The sequence below is a fragment of the Pseudoliparis swirei genome, chromosome 21, assembly GCF_029220125.1.
Source record: "Pseudoliparis swirei isolate HS2019 ecotype Mariana Trench chromosome 21, NWPU_hadal_v1, whole genome shotgun sequence".
Lineage (NCBI taxonomy): Eukaryota > Metazoa > Chordata > Actinopteri > Perciformes > Liparidae > Pseudoliparis > Pseudoliparis swirei.
Window position 1 is genome coordinate 16739870 of NC_079408.1, and position 18226 is coordinate 16758095.

The window sequence follows — 18226 nt, forward strand, 5'->3', positions numbered from 1 at the left end:
TGACTTTGAGGAAGCTGATGGCTCACTACTCACTACTTTAACCTGTTAACCAACACATACTATAACCAACACATACTTGATTATTTTTATTATTTTTATATTTAATTTAATTTGTCATTAGTATTGTGTATTGTGTATGCATATATGTTATATATATACATATATATTTTATTTTATATTTTACTTTGTATACTCCTATATCTTTCATCCCTGTTTTTTTATATATATATATATATATATATTTTATCTTGTGTGTTTAGTTTATTGGTGCTGCTACTGTGACGACAAATGTCCCCTTGGGGATTAATAAAGTATATATCTATCTATCTACATTGACCCTGTTTGAAGTGAAACCCATGCTACTGGCCCTTTAAGTATCTAACGGGTGAATGCACAGGAGACAGACCTTGGTCCTGGCCAGTAAGGGGGCTCCTCTCTCCAGCAGAAGCTCCACGGATGCATCATGTCCACTGCGGGCCGCACAGTGGAGGGGAGTCAACCCATCCTGCACAGCACACACATGTATCAATACTAGTGCTATACATAAATTAATTCAGCCGTTGCAAGTGAATATCATTTTTATTATTTTGTCTCCTTTTTGCCCGTTGATGTCAACGGGCTCACTTCGGGCTGACCCTTCATAACTAAGATGACAATACCATAGTTCTCACAATACTCACCCTGGTTTTAGCATCATTATGAGAGCCGCGGTCCAGTAACAGGCCCGCCATGTTGGTGTTGCCACGCTTGGACGCCACGTGCAGAGGAGTAATCCCATTCTACAGAGAGAAAGATGCATTTGGTTTTAGTAAAACAGATTAGAACCATCTGTGAAAAGCTTACTAATATTTAAATGTATCCCACAATCCTATAGGTGTGCATGAGGTATGTCAACTAGCATATGACTTGTGCAAAAGTAATGTAACAATTGGCAAAAGTGACTTTATAATTTAGCATCTCATTTAAAAAGGTAAAGAGAGTATTCATTACTCTCTTTACAAACTATGTTTGTTCTTGTGCTTTTCAGTTATCTGTTAACTTGCTCTACATTGACAGAGGATGAGTGCATGCTCTGGAACCTTTGACCCTCATACGATTAACATCTCTGCAGCCTCATGTGGACATACAAGCAATCCTATGATTATTAGTGGAGGTGAGAAAAAAAATGAAGCTATTTTTAGCTACACTGCTGGCACATCTGAATTTGTTTTCTGGATGATATTAAAAACATAACTGAAAGGCCAGAAATTAAAGTTAAGAGAGAAGCAAACAACAATGAGGCAATTGTTTTCCAAAAATCACTGATTTGCTTCAAATTAAACCAAATATAATTTGTGTTCCAGTGTAATTATTCAGTATTTCATGCCCTTATCAGACCCATGAACAGGCTTATTAGCGGGCATCCCACCCTGGCCGTGAAGTCCACTGCGGCCCCTCGGTTCAGCAGCAGCGTGGCCACGTTCACGTTGCCGTAGTGGGCCGCGATGTGAAGAGGGGTGAACCCGCTCTGGAAGACACACAGGCAAACAGGGAGGGGGTCAGAGGTCAGACGTTGACCTTTTACTTCATGTCCTTGGACTTTGAATCGTGACCCTTTGATATTTAGTCTTCCTAGCATGCAGCTAGCAAGCATCACAGGTGAACACAAACTTATGAACTTAGAACTTATAAACTTATGGCAAAGTAAAAGTCAAAGAAATCAGTCATTTGGAAAATATTCAAGTCAGAATGTGTAGGACTCAGACACACAACCCTAAAACACCTTCAGAGATGATGTCACTTCCATGCAGGTTATCAAACACAGGAAGAAAAGTTAAATAATGCCTTTCTGGGCTTCATAAATCATTTGAAAGGAAAATAGAAACAAAACAAATAGATGAACAGTACACAGAGATATCATCAAGATCCCCAAACAACATCAAATGATAGTCGAATTATAAAGAGAGAGTATTTCTGATCAACACCAAAGTGCACTATACCAACTGTACATCATAGAAGAAAGAGTCAGCAATGAGAGCTACATGAGGACAGTTAGAGTTGCAGAGCAAATGGAGGAGTGGTGAGATTCTTGCCTTACCTTTCCGTTCTGTGAGTGTGGTCCGATTTATTGTGAAAAAGGTGTTTACAAAAGTGTGAAGAATACACAGTGACTAACGTGATGGATTAAAAACGTTACAGTCAGAAGCTTCGAATGGTGCGAATGAAGGTAGCGTTGATGCAGCATGCTGGTAAATGCCAAGTCGTCGGCCAATCAGGTGAGCTTTACAAGCCTCCTCATTCATGAGTATTGTGAACATGTCACATGGCAGTCATGTGAAGTACTGTAATACATAAAAGCATGCATATGCAATACTTGATGAGGAAGTTTCGTGTTTAGAGGACATGGGTTGCCAATATTTAAACAAAAGTGATATCAATTAAAATGTTTCTATTTGTGTATATTAAGGATTTAAAAATGGATATTAGAAGGAAAAGTATATTTACAGGCAAGTTTAGTAAAGCCAAACACTGCAATATTGATTTAATTTGGATCAATTAAAAGTGACACTATGCAATCTAATTAAATGAATTATGTCCTATGTTTAGTTAATATTGTTATTATGGAAATATCCTCTCTGGTGTCCTTTATCATATTTGACAAAGTGAGGAAATTGATATTTCAATTATAGATTTGAACCAAATCTTTGCAGTTTCAGTATTTACATATATTATGTATAATATTGACAACCAATTTGAAAAGAAAACAAATACATTTGACTTTGAATTGTGATAATATCGTGCCAATATGATGCTTTATAGTACACCATAAATCATAAATCAATGATGGTTCTGCTTTGTGGCCTATTTATGCATATTTTTGAGGGCACACAGATGGAAATTTCTATGTGATGAAATAATTTCATTTTTATTGGACAGCACTGGACTTCCAAACTTAAGGTAGTATATTGTATGCTATAAATTAACCAATACTTGTTTATAACTCAGCATCCCTAGAAATCATGCAGCACGACATGAAAACAGATGATACATATTCATAGCTCTTCACACAGATGCATCAGCGCAGTATTTATCAAAACCTTGCAAGAGAGAAATGTGATCATTAAAAATAAATCAATACACCGTACATCTCAATAATGATGTTTAAAGGTATTTGTTCAGGTATTAATGGTCAGATATGACAGAAAGATAAGAATTGTCCTGAGCTGCTGACAAACGTTCTATACACTCAATAAAACAATGAAGATGCGTACAGACAGAATGAAATATGATCTGAAGCTGAACATGAAAGATGTGTAGACAGTGAGCAGTAGCTTGGCCACCCGTGTGACCTCTTATTAAAGCAAACCAACATAAACTCTACAATGAAGCAAATGATCTTCATTTGCATCATGCAGTGCTGCGGAAGTGAAATATATGTATAAAAAGTAATGGGAAAGAAACGTGAAATTAGAAGACGGGATGCAAAGTGAGTCTGTGGAGCGTCTGTGGAGCGAGTGTGTACCTCAGTAGTCCTATTGACCATCATCTGAAGCAGCAGGGAGGAGGGAGGAAACATCAGGTCAGTTAGGGTGGTTGGACACATTGCTGCATGAGGAGCGACGTGGCTGCTGTGGCTCTAACATCACGATGATATATCAATGCTTACGGTCGGTTTCCATATTCAAGTATTTGGTCGTTTGCTTATGTGATTAATTGTTTGGTCCAACATTTTTTGAGAATAGTGAAACACGCCGATTGCATCCTCCCAGAGTCCAAAGTCACAATCTTCAAAGCAACAATCTAAACGCCACAGATTTTAAAGTTATAAAGTTATCATGTAGTAAATAATCACAACTGAGGAGCTGCAACCAGCAACTTGTCACATTGTATGTGGACCAACCAATTTGAGCTCATATTTCCTTCAAAAGACATCTTTGATAATAATCCCAGAAGAGAATGATGGCTTTAATACAGTTTAGAGAAACACAAACAGTCAGACCATCAAACAGGTTGTAAACAACAGTTAGATAGATGTCGCTCATCAGGAAAACAGTGTATGCTCTAAAACTACATGCATGTCAAAGGTCATAATTGACATGTTCCTCTTGTTTTCATTTCCAAAATATTTCAGCTAACCTGGGCTTTTAAATCATGTCTCTTAAACGTGGTAAATATAATGTCATTATTACCGATAGAATATTCCTTTGCATTGTTCGGGAGGTTGTGAATGTAGTGATTATACTCTGGTATGGACCCACACAACTGCTACTAAAGCTGCCGTTACCGTTTCCAAGCCAACCCGAGTGTGGGTCAACATAGTGGGAACAAATACTGATCCAATAACCAAAACCATAATCCACATGAGCCAAATGGACTATGGCTTGTGAAATTGCCCTAAATCATTCAATGACTGGACAGCTGTTTTTTTCAACAAGATTCCTGGTTGTATGCAAATAAGTTGACATAGTGGTCACTGGACTGGTTGTGCCAGGTATGTGTGTCATGTGTGACAGAAACATCTGTTCCATATTTACATCCATGTTGGAGTGTGACTGTTCATGCTGCTGTTTAGAGCCCTTAATGAGTCCTGTCGAGCAGGGCGGCATCACAACAGCTAAAGGATATGTGACATAACACAGAAGACATGCATGTTCCCTGAGCTAACCTTCAGCGTGTTTTACAGAACAGAGTTGGTGCCTTGTTGAAATATATGCCCATATGCAATATCTAACATTCAGGAAGATGCATAAACGACAGTGTTGTGCAGTAAATCATCTCCACTCCAGCCATGTCACTCAAAGCCACCGTCAGAGGAACAGGTTGTTCCTTCATCACCCCCCCACCCCCCCCACCACCCCCTCCATTGATTGCATGCAGCCTTGACTAACATCACTATACAACCTGCAGACAGTGGCACACTCCATGCAGTGGACAGTGCTACACTTAGACACCGGTGTGGCAAGGTGGGTTGGGGGGGGGGGCATTAAGAGAAACAAAGGGAAAAGAGGGAAGAACCAGTTAGTGGGCAAAGCCAGGTGGGACGAGGTACAAAGACACTGGACAAAAGACAGGAAGAGAGACAGAGATGCACAGACAGATGGATGGAAACACAAACACTCTAAACACAGGAGCACAACTAACAACAAGATAGTGGTCTGCTTTCATACACTAAATCATAATCATACAATTGGAGGACCTCTATTTACACCAACTGTAATTGAAATCTGGATATTTCATGTAGAAACAAGAAATGAACCAATACCCAAACAGTGTCACGCTATATATGACACCCAATCGGCCAGAGCACCTTCCACCAACTGTCTCAGGTAGGAATCAGGGTCACGGTTATGAGAAACAACAATGACACGTGTAAAGGTTTATTATGCTGTACACAAGTCAATGCAATGGTCCGACATCTTGGAAAATAATAGATGGGGCCATTAAAATACTTGTCCATGCTTCCTGGCTCAGCAGCCACGTATTCACAACACAGGTATCATATGATGACTGTTCAATAAGCGTTTACCCAAGTATGATAATATGAAATCACAGCTGAGCTGATCAAAGTAGTTCTGGTCCTCAATGCTAAAGTTCACTGATTCGGTCAGGACCAGGTTTAGTCAGAACGGCTGGTAGTTTCTTTGTTGAATACGTGTTTGTACATGTCCTGAACACCTCTTGTTAGATGACAGTTAAATACAGTTGTGGACCTCCACTTCAGAATCCCAACCAGAATCCCAAACGCCTTGCGCCGACTGGGTGAAACAGGGCCAATGCACTGTGGGTAGAATTATAGTCATCTTAAATCTTAAGACTTCAGATATAAATCTTTGTCATGGGCTTGAACATCATCAGTGGACACAATCATCCTCCCGGTGCGCAAGAACAGCTTTGCCTTGCATAACAACATTTACCTGGACTTAATTATGTTAGAAGCAGAAACACATATCACATTATGTGTATTGAAATGACGAGAACCCGAGGTAGATAGGAATGTCATCGCCAAGGGCTACAAGATCATCCCTGTGGGGAGAAACCTCACCGTTGAGCCTGCTAACGGCATCGTCATCATCATCATCATCATCATCATCATCATCATCATCATCAGTAATGCCATTACTACAACTACAGCTCAGCCTACACATGAGAGTCCTCACTACTGGACTGTAATCACCTTCCATGTAATTGCATGTTGTCCACCTACTCATCTACTTTGCACAATTAGTGTGACAAATCAGCCTCCTAGCGAGATCTTCCAATCCAAAGACTCTAACAGGACCAGTGGTTGAAGCCCGAGTGTTGGTGTGCAAGAAACATTGATATTTAAAAAGGGAGCTATACTGGTGTGCAATGCCTTACCTCCTACATTATGTACTGTAGGTACAGAACTCCTCATGATTATGGACACATTGGCAAAAACAAATAGCACCCCATTAGCTTGACTTCCACACATGCCAACCTCCTCAACCCCCATGGCGCGATGGGCCTACCTTGGACTGGACATCGGCGTTGTGGTCATTCTGGAGGAGCAGGGCGGCGGACTTGGTGTCGTCCTTGCGTGCGGCGATGTGCAAGGCAGGCAGGCGGACCTTTCCTTTGGTGTCATTCTCCAGGAGGACGGACACCACCTGGTTGTGGCCCTGCTGGAGGGCAATGGCCAGAGGGGTGAAGCCATCCTGGGTGAGAGAAGACACGTTAACTGTAGTAACAAAACCCAATTAAAATGGCTCTAACACACCGGCCCATAATTGTTTCTGACAGCATACAAAACAATTATTTATAAATTTACACAAGGAGCCATTACAATAGAAAACAAAACAACAAAAAGTACCTTTGAATACAGCCGGTTTCACAATAACTTCCGATAACCCATACAATGTGTTTTTGTCTCAGAACATGTTTCAGCCATATCTCATCTTCTGGAATCCATAATTTTCAAATGTTAAGTAGGGACACTTAAATGAGGGGAGTCACCTCAACTCTTTTAAGAGTAGACTGAAGACTTTCCTCTTGATAGTCTTATAGTTAGGGCTGAATCAGGTTCTGTCACGCCTGACGTCACAGGTAGCGAGGTGCAGGAGCTCATGTGCAGAGGAATCGAGAGGACTCAGTGTAGATTAACAAAAAACATTTTACTGAGACCAAAAGGGTTAAAAAAAAAAAAAAAATCAAAAAAGGGGCAGGCAGAGGATCGGCAGTCAGGGCAGGCTGGTGTACGACAAGGAAACAGGTAGGGATGCACCGATCTGATCGGCGCCGATCCATATCGGCCGATATTCCCATTATCGGTATTGATCGGCGTTCTCAAAACGGCCGATCAAACCGGCCGATCAGATGACGTAACATCTGTGAGAAAAACTATCAGAGACGTTTCAATCGCAGCGCATCGCAACGGAGACGATGCGCCTGGCGAGGGCCGGCAGAGTGAGAGGTCAACGAGGGGATCCTCACCACCGAGCAGCGTCCCCGTCCCCCGAGTTGAATCACTGCGGTCAACTCAGCCGACTCTCACATGTCTGCCCCTATAGACTGATGTTGACAGTAAACGCATTCGATCGGGAGCGCTCGAGGGTTTTGATAAAGTTAGCGGAAGGATTTAAGTGACAACATCCGGTTTTGCAAAGTTAGCGGAAAGAACCACGTGAAACAACATCCGTTTATCAAAATAAGATGTCGACAAATCATACACTAACAAATAAAGGTAAACAATGAACTGATTTTGTATCTTTATAGATCATTTCTGAGATTTAGCTTAAATTATGGTAACATTAAAACATTTTTACTGGACCAAGGAAGAGTTTATAAAAATAAGTCAGACTTTTGTATGTTAAAAAAAGTCCTGAAAATAGATTTCCCCAAGAGTTCCAGGAAATGAATGATGCAGATGTGTTCCATACATATCTGGAATCCCCTACAATAGCAATCAAACTATTTTAATGTATCAATTAGGACATTTTTCAAAGTAAAAGTCCTAAATGTTTAAAGAAATCGGTAATTTCTTTAATGTTTGAGTTGCTTTATATATGTATTTCCTCATAGTCCTAGACAATAATGCTACACAATAAATAGAATGCTTCAATCGACACCGTGATCGGTGATCGGTATTATCGGATCGGCAGATACTGATTTCAGTGATCGGTGATCGGCACCAAAAACCTGATCGGTGCATCTCTAGAAACAGGTGTACGACATGAGACAGTCACGAGACGAGTGGCAGGTGCAGGGAATGACACAATCAAGGAGACAGGAGAGGCTGAGGGCAGGTGAAGGGGATGAAACGATCAAGGAAACAGAGGACACAGAGAAGACACAGAGTATAGAGTAGGCACAGAGTAGACAGAGGATACACAGAACAGAGCCTTACAGGTTCACCTGGTCCAGCCCCTAGAGATGCTGCTATAGGCTTATAGGCTTCTGGGGGACTTTTTAGGATACACTGGGCACCTATCTCCTCTTCACTCTCTACTTATGGATGAATTTACATCTCTCCATCACACATTACTAACTCTGCTTCCTCCCCTTCTTCTCTGTGACTTCACGTCTTAAGGGTCCATTGGACCTGGCTGTGTCTGACGCCTCCTGCCTCTGTGGCCCTGCTTGATGCACCCCGCCCCTTTCAAATAACAGCAAGAAAAGAAAGTCACTCAAAAAGGCCGGGTAAAAAAAATTCAAAAAGAGGTTGTAATAACATAGTTGCTAAGTTTAATTCAGAATAATGTCCACCTCCCTGGCATTATGTCCATCAAGCCATCACATTCACCATTCTGTTTTTATTCACTCATTATTACCATTTGATTTTGCTTTGCCATGAAATTGACTCCTTCAATTTTTCTCAAACAAATATTTGCGAAATAACGGCATTGGCATCATCCTTGTATGTGCTTTGTGTTCAGTCGTGATGCATTCCTTGTTTGCCAGTGGACTAATGTGTGAATGTAGCCATCCTGAACACACACAATCCTCTCACCTCAGTCGCGGTGCTCTGGTTGCCTCCGTTCTCGAGCAGGTATCGCACCACATCCATGTGATTCTCCTGGGCAGCCATGTACAGAGGAGTGAACCCATTCTACAAAAGCAAATACCCGGGGTTACCAATAAAGTCTAGGTCATGAACATGCACTGTATCACTTTTCTCTCGCATATTATTAGTGTTGAGAGATACAGGAGATGGTATTGCCTCTCAAGAGGATAGTACTATTAAACGACAGAGGCTCACCTGAGACTGTGTGTTGATGTCAGCTCCTCGTTTCACCAGGATCTTTACTACTTCAGCCTGACCAGCGAGGGAGGATATGTGAAGTGCTGTGTTTCCCTTCTGGATTAATAGAAAATATAAAAGGACAATGAGAAGAAGCATTTCCTTGCACTCAGTAATGTGCAGAACTTCGGCTGGTGTGTCTCCTCCTCCCTTTCCCAAAAGGTGGATTTCAAGTGTTGTTCACCCACAGGGATTTTTTTTCATCTCATATTGTGCAGATGCTCGGGTTCAAAATGAGACTAAACCTTTCTATGGTTGTCATTTCCTGAGCTAGTTTTAGCCATGGTAAACTTTGAAATATTTGGTCATATTCAGCACTAAAAAGACGACTGTGGGACAATTTAGGAAACACTGAGCTCCTATCTCCTCTTCTCTCTCTATTTATGGATACAATTACATCTCTATTGCCCTGCTGATGCGGTTAACGCACAAAAATATTTCAACGCAACTTTGTTTACTTCCAGTGTGCGTTGAAGTTGTTGCACTCCTCTGAGTGTCAAACCGCGGCAGTGAAGTTTGATACCGTTTCCGTTTTTAAAACAATTATTTCTCCGCGAAAATACGGAGCAGAAATAAGTTTAAACTACTCGATCAATCAGTCGAGTTTCCTCTTCCACCTCCTTCCTCCCGTCTGCTCCTCGAAATTCACAGAGAAACATAGGGGCGACGTGTCGGGTGACGCGGTGCGGAAAGAACTCGTCACACGAAACCCTTCACCATGATTTGTCAATCCGTTTGTCTGTCAATATTTTGCGAAAAAAACAACCAATGAACACTCAGTAAATCACAAAGGACCTCCCACCACACAGGTGAGGCTCATTAGCAATCTGTCAGTCAGAGAAGCCAGAGAACACGGCGCCAGGACAATTGTGCCTCATTATATATAGAGCTGAGATTGTTCTGGAATGTTTGATCTATAACACATGGGTATGTGTCACATGCAAAAGCCTTTAAAAGGTGAATTTACATTTTTTTGTAAAATGGAGAAAATGACCCCAGACTCCAGAGGGTGAACATGACATATTTGAATGTCAGTCAGTTTACCAAGGCCACTTGTTCTGCTGCTGTGTTGTTCAATGTTAAAGATGACAGGACCAATGGTGTCTCAAATGCACCTTTTTTTACTCATCTGGATGTTTCACTGAAGAAACAATTTATCATACACGATATTAAATACCTCACTGGCACTTTATAGCTAGGAGCCTCTTTGAAAACACAGCTCTGTGTGAAGTTTTGACTTTAAAAAAAAGAAGAAAAAAAACTGAATCGAGATTAATTGCGATTAATGAATTAAAAAATGTGCGATTAATTAGTTAATTTTTAAAAATCTATTGACAGCCCTAAAGATAACACATACAAAGGAATACAACACCAACAGTCATATCTTAGTCAGGTGTCCACAATCCTCCAGGGCAGCATCGCTAGCATTCATTCTGCTCTTTAGTCTTTACATCAAAAAGGTTCTACACTTGCATAAATCCTACTTTTCAGGAACTTAGACCTACCTTTGTGGCCGAATCTACTGCAGCACCTCGCTCCAAAAGCTCCTGGACCAGGTCCACATGGCCCTCCTTGGCTGCCAGGTGCAGTGAATTGAGACCATTCTGGAAAAAAAGACGAGGGAGGAAAGGTCAGGCCCAAAGTCCAACAACCCAACACCAACAAAGGACAGGTCCAAATGGATAGAGAAGAGATTACCTCCTCCAACAGGTCCATAACCAACAGCCTGCGTCTCTTTCTCTTTAATTGAATCTGTGGCTGCCCCCCCCCCTCCTCTTACATGTGGACGGACAGACCCATATCAAAGCTCTAGCAATCAAAGTTGGGTCAGATGGGTTTTCCATGTTATGCTGCTGTGGAGCAGAGCCAGTCCATGGAATGAAGATATAAATAGGTGTGTGTGTCTGTGTGTGTGTGAGTGTGCGTGAGTATGTGTTTGAGTGTGTGTGAGTGTGTCTGTGTAAATACCAAACAAGCTAGAAAATGTAATGTATTTCAAATTACAGATCATATGAATTAATTTCCCCCTAACTTGACTGTTATAGTAGTTTGGTGGAGTGATGTATGAAGTTTGAAGTTATAAATCACTCATGACCTCTATTAATATCTTTATTGGGCTCTTCGGTTTCATGAGCTGTGTGGTTGGGAGGGAGAAGGTGGGCCGGCATGCTAAGCTGGGAGATAACAAGGTGAACAAAATAAGCTTGATAACTAAGATAACTCCAATTGGTCGAGCTCAGATGGTTTTGTAATAAACCGACTGAAGATCAAAGGGGTAATATAGCGTATCCTCATTGCTTTAATGTAGTCTGTTTAGTCAATTAAGTACAAATTTGAGCATCATTTCAAAGACCATGTACAGCGTCTGGTGATGTCTCTGGGTTCCAGACTTCATGTCATTGACCGCAAAGGATTTGCAACCAAGTATTAACATTGACAATTACAATGATGATTATGTTAGTTTGTCCAATTACTTTTGATCCCTTAAAAAGGAGGGTCCATATATAAAATGTGTTGTAATTCCTACACCGTTCACCTGATGTGGATGTAAAGACCCTCATATTAAAGCTGAAAGTCTGCACTTAAAGCACATCTTGATTGTTTCATTCAAAATCCACTGTGGTGGTGTCCAGAGCCAAAATGATGAAAATTGTGTCACTGTCCAAATATTTATGGACCTGACTGTATGTTTCAGCCAAGTCATGCTTCTTTCTTTCATCAGCTGACATGTGGATGCACCTGCCGGCCTCCTGCTGGCCTCATACAACCATAACTGAGCCAATGTCCAAATGCTCCTTCAAAGTACAGAAAAGTGACCGTTTTATTCTGTTTATTGATGGTATTGTGTGGTTCAGGCATTTTATTTTTGATCGAAATGTTCAAAAGCACTACAAATTCACTGTGTTTTAAGTATGTTTTTCCAGCCATGTTTCCTGAAGAATTGTATTCAAATGTTGTAGAATGTGCACCTCGTGATTTACGTCTAATGCCAATACTCAGGAAGTAGTGTTCCCTTTAGGCGTAAAGCAAGGATGTGAACATCTGGGTGATGGATGGGCATGGAGTGAGCCTGGCCATAATACTGTGTTTCAATCTTCCTGCTTCGCCTTGGAACTTGATAACCATCAATTGTTGTCCTATCAGAACTTTGACTCGAAATGGGGACGTCATCCTCAGATAGGAACATGAATGAAAAATAGCACACCCAAAAGATAAAGCACCCAAGTAATTATATAAAGAAGCATGTCAAGAAAATGTAGGACAACTGTGGCACACTGGGGACCATAGAGACCATAACTTCCAACCCCCACGCTGTGGTTTCAGTTCAGTTCTTAGTCCCAGAACAATCCCTCAACCTGTCACTGTTCTCCCATAAAAGACCAGAGAGACATATTTCAGCTGTGACTACTGCAGAGATGGACTTCCTGTGTCTTTTGTCCCAAAGGCCAACACTAGTCAGAGGGGTTAGGTGAGGGAAGGACTTAATCACCCTGACATAGAATATATGTATAACCCATGTGTAATGTACTTCATGTACAGTTGCAATAAAAAAATATTCAACCCCACATTGCACATTAGGTTTATTGGCAAAATATACAATTTCTCAGCTGTTTGCAATAAACAAATTACACAAGAATTGTTTGAGTAGTTTAATGAAACTAATATTCTCAAGGTTTGTATCCAAATTCAACATAAAATGCTACTTTTAATGACCTTAATAAATTTACTGCAGTCTCAAAATTATTCAACCCCTTCATGACAAGAATCTTCAGTACTTCAGAGAAGAGATCATTGCCTTGCACAAACAAGGAAAAGGATACAAAAAGATAGCAAAAGCACCGAATGTCCCTTGAGATACAGTTGGAAGCATAGTTAGCAAGTTCAAAGTTGAAGGAACAGTGGCTACACTACATGGACGTGGCAGAAAGAGGAAGCTATCAGTGGCTGCCACCAGATTCCTGAGGAGGCAAGTGGTCGAAAACCCTCGAGTGACTGCAAAACACCTGCAGCAAGACTTGGTGGCAGCAGGCACTGAGGTTTCAGTTTGCACAGTAAGGCGCACACTAAACACTGAAGGGTTCCATGCCCGGACTCCAAGACACACACCACTACTGACCCAAAAGCACAAGAAAAGTCGGCTCCAATATGCTGAAAACCATATAAATAAGCCACCAAAGTTTTGGAATTCTGTTCTGTGGACCGATGAGCCAAAACTGGAACTTTTCGGGCCTATGGATCAGCGGTATGTCTGGAGGAAGAAGAATAAAGCGTATGCTGAAAAGAACACCCTGCCTACAGTGAAGCATGGCGGTGGCTCAATGATGCTCTGGGGCTGCTTTGCTGTCCCTTGCATTGGAAACCTGCAGCGTGTGTCGGGCACGTTGGATTCAGTCAAGTATCAGGAAATCTTCGTAAAAAACATCATGCCTTCTGTGATGAAGCTGAAGCTTGGGCATCATTGGACCTTCCAACAGCTTGGTTTCAGAAGAAGAAATGGAAGATTCTAGAGTGGCAGTCACAGTCCAAAATCTCTGGTGGGATTTGAAGAAGGCGGTTGCAAAACGCACACCCAAGAATATTACTGAATTGCCCATGAGCAATGGGCTACGATTCCTCAGGAACGCTGTCAGAAGCTGGTGTCTGGCTATTCATCACGTTTGCAGCAGGTCATGACAGCAAAACGGTGAATTTTGAGACTGCAGTAAATTCATTAAAGTCATTAAAAGTAGCATTTTGTGTTGTATTTGGATAAAACCTTTGAAATATTAGTTTGATTAAACTACTTAAACAATTATTGTGTAATTTGTTTATTGCAAACAGCTGAGAAATTGGATATTTTGCCAATAAACCTAATGTGCAATGGGGGTTGAATAATTTTGATTTCAACTGTATAACACCATTTAAAATTAAATGATGGATATTGTATCTGCTGCCACTTAAACAAACAACCTCCAATTCTGCCATACCTCTCTGGAGCCCTCTTCATCGTGTATCCCCCCCCCATGCCCTCCATTCACCTACAGGAAGCCACTAACCCCTTCATCATTCGCCTCCCATCCATACAAACTGTTACCTCATTCTGTCAGCCCACATGAACACGATCACTGAGGAGACGTTTCCTAATTATCTGTTTGATCTATTACACGAGCATTTCTGAAGCAATGCAAATGTGATGTGAAGAATTCATTTAGCAGAGCTGTGGTTGTCTCATGGGAGGGAGGTTCTTCTCATCAGAGTAAATACCACCTCATCAGTGCAGTATGTTATTGAGCTATAATCAGCTTCAGAGAACACTAACACACTGAAGCCCATTAGTCACTCAGGGGAGGTTCACAGGGGAGTGGTAAAGATTATCAACAATCTGCTCAAAGCTAGGCTATTTTGGTAAATAATTCTCAGTTTCTTTCAGAACGTAACGTTGTCTTTACTATGTCCCCTCGAACTGATCAGAGGAATAATATTACTGCATTTTAATTTCATCCATGGAAAATGCAGTAATTGTATTCCTCTTGGCTAGCAGCCATTGAACCAACGCAACATCTTATGAATTATCAGCTTAATAAAACTATTAAAACTAACATGTTAACCACAGCAGACAAACTAAACACTTTACTCAGCACTTTACTTTGTTTTCCCCTTGTATATTTAGTTTCCTCTGTATATTTAGTATTTTAGTTTTAGTATTTAGTATTTAGTATTGTTATTGTGTTTGGTGTTTTATTTTATTAATGCTCTAAGATGCACCTGCTGCTGTGATCCTGAAATTTCCCGACTGTGGGACGAATAAAGTGTTATCTTATCTTATCTTATTTGTCCAGCAGTGGAGTTGTGTTTATGTCCAACAATCACTTTCCTTTTAGCTCCGGTTTGGTCTTCAACAACTCTTGAGAAATAAATCTGTCTCTTTAACTGATCCTCCTTATGTTCACTACATCATTGCTAACTTTGGCTGGTGGTTCGTGCTGAACACGGTAGAGTCAAGAAGACCAGAACCGGTGGGTCAGAAAACCAAAACAATGGGCAAGAGGAGGCTAAACACTGTGCAGAGCAGTTGGAAGATGCAGAGCTGGTTGTTTTGTTGAAGACATTATTAAAAAGGCATATAGGCTGCTGGGGGACGTTTTAGGATACACTGAGCACCTCTCTCCTCTTCTCTCTCTACTTATGGATGAATTTTCATCTCTGCATCACACATTATTAACTTCCTCCCCGGAGTCTTTGTGACTCCACGTCTCATAGGGTCCATTGGACCTGCTGGGTCTGATGCCTCCTGCCATGGCCCTGCTGATGCGCCTTTTTCTTGTTCCGATGTGAGGTCAAATGTCAGCGATATCGTATGTGTACAGATTGTAAAGCCCTCTGAGGCAAATTCGTAATTTGTGATATTGGGCTATATAAAATAAACTGAATTGAATTGAATAATGTGATTGTTAATAGAAACATTATTTTGGTGTGATAGTTCATTCTTGATAATTAAAACACAACAAGTTAGCCCAAAATAGCCCAAATATCTGTTTCAATTCAGTTTATTTGTATAGCCCAATTTCACAAATTACAAATTTGTCTCGGAGTGCTTTACAATCTGTACACATAGACATCCCTGCCCCAAAACCTCACATCGGATCAGGAAAAACTCCCAAATAACCCTTCAGGGTGAAAAAAAGGGAAGAAACCTTCAGGAGAGCAACAGAGGAGGATCCCTCTCCAGGATGGACAGATGCAATAGATGTAATGTGTACAGAAGGACAGATTTAGAGTTTAAATACATTCAATGAATGTGACAGAGTGTATGAATAGTTCATAGTAGGCATATTCCACGATGGAGACCTCCACGATTCATCAGGCAGATGGCGGTGGGGAGGAGGAGTGGGCGGAGTCTCAACAGGGCAGTGGCGTAGTTGGTAGCAGGAATTCCACGACCCAGACCTCGATGATCCATCAGCAGATAGGATCTATGCCGTCTCATAGGGTCCGATGACCCCATGAGACGTGAAGTCAAAAGGACTCCGGGGAGAAAGCAGAGTTAGTAACGTGTGATTGAGAGATGAAAATTCATCCCTAAGGAGAGAAAAAAGAGGAGAGAGGTGCTCAGTGCATCCTAAACGTCCATAAGGAGAGAGGAGAGAGGAGCTCAGTGTATCCTAAACGTCCCCCGGCAGCTATAAGCCTATAGCAGCATATCAAGGGGCTGGACCAGGGCAAACCTGATTCAGCCCTAACTATAAGCTCTGTCAAAGAGGAAAGTCTTAAGTCGACTCTTAAACGAGGTGACTGTGTCTGCCTCCCGGACTGAAATTGGAAGCTGGTTCCATAAAAGAGGAGCTTGATAACTAAAGGCTCTGGCTCCCATTCTACTTTTTAAGACTCTAGGAACTACAAGTAGTCCCGCATTTAGTGAGCGTAGCTCTCTAGTGGGGCAATATGGTACTACAAGCTCCTTAAGATATGATGGTGCATCACCAATCAAGGCTTTGTACGTTAAGAGAAGAATTTTAAAAGTGATTCTTGATTTTACTGGCAGCCAGTGCAGAGCAGCTAGTGCAGGAGTGATGTGATCTCTTTTCTTAGTTTTAGTGAGAACACGAGCTGCAGCATTCTGGATCAACTGGAGGGACCTAAGAGACTTATTAGAGCAGCCTGATAATAAGGAGTTGACCTAAGAGACTTATTAGAGCAGCCTGATAATAAGGAGTTGCAGTAATCCAGTCTCGAAGTAACGAACGCGTGAACCAATTTTTCTGCATCTTTTTGAGACAAGATGTGCCTGATTTTTGAAATATTACGTAGATGAAAGAATGCAGTCCTTGAGATTTGCTTTACGTGGGAGTTAAAGGACAAGTCCCGATCAAAGATAACGCCAAGATTCTTTACAGTGGTGTTGGATGCCAGGGCAATGCCGTCTTCAGGAAGGTTTAAGAAATGTATAGATAAACAAGGAATCCCCCATGTGTGTTCTCTATATTGTTAATATTAATCTGAATTATTGAATTGGACTGTCCTGTCCAGGTCCCTTTGAACCTCAGAATAAACAACACGTAGCAGCTGAAGTATGTGCCGATACGCGTCATGTCTAGCTGTCGAAGGTTACCACTCCGACTCACCCAAAGCAACACGCACACACACATCATGTTGTTACAATGAGAGAGGGGGACGAGGGCCCCCCTCCTGTGAGAAAGAAGCAGACGAGCAGATCCGAGGTCAGGACGACGTCACAGAATGTGGGTGCTTGAAGAGCCGGACTTGTTTTGGGTTTTGACATGTGCTGACTGAAAAGGACTCCCGCTGTGATTGCAATCGCATCGAGCTTGTATTTTACATGTGTGATCAGAGAATAAATCCTCCCGTTGGAAAGGAGAGAACGAGAGAAGGTCGTTGGCTGAATTTTTACTTTACCAGACATCCAATTTTGGAAATACATTACAATATCAGAACCATTATGATATGTGGAAGGGAAATGAATTAACCCAATGCTAAATATGAAGTTAGTTAAATGTAAAAAGGCATCAACTGTCTCAATAACTTACTTAATGATGTATATCCTTTTTGACATCATATATGTTAATTACTGTGATTCCTTTTTAAACCTTTATACTGGAGAGTGTGAGACAGAAACACATGCAAACAGGAGCTCAAAATATCTTGATGGTGCGAAAATGATTAAGGAAATGTCGGCACATACCACAGAGCCTCCAGCACATCTTAAATATCCACCCATGTGACCTTTGTTTACTGGCTGTTGCCAGGGGAGGACCGTTTACCTCCTATCAGGTTCCACTGCCCCCTCGTCCACGGCTGGAATGTTAATAGCCTCAAAGGGAATTAGATAATGACTCGGCCTACACATTGAAATACTCCCAGATCAAACCTCCCTGCTATTGGAATGTAGAACCATTTTCATATGACAAGATTAGTGGCGGACAGCATGAGCACATTAGAATAATACATGTTGTGGAGGGTAGGATAAGCACCATTGGACTCCCGTGACAC

At 41.4% G+C, this 18226-nt stretch overlaps 1 protein-coding gene across 18 annotated transcripts in view; it reads right to left on the minus strand.

The window, feature by feature from the left end:
- ank2b (ankyrin 2b, neuronal) overlaps positions 1-18226 on the minus strand; it is a 219178-nt gene that overhangs the window by 62156 nt on the left and 138796 nt on the right. For all 18 annotated transcript variants that reach the window (XM_056442737.1, XM_056442738.1, XM_056442740.1 and 15 more), the window contains 7 exons: positions 10744-10842; positions 9197-9295; positions 8948-9046; positions 6471-6656; positions 1409-1507; positions 681-779; positions 407-505 (listed from right to left, as the gene is read on the minus strand). In XM_056442737.1, the coding sequence (XP_056298712.1) occupies positions 407-505; positions 681-779; positions 1409-1507; positions 6471-6656; positions 8948-9046; positions 9197-9295; positions 10744-10842 (780 nt within the window). The remainder of the gene's footprint in view (positions 1-406; positions 506-680; positions 780-1408; positions 1508-6470; positions 6657-8947; positions 9047-9196; positions 9296-10743; positions 10843-18226) is intronic.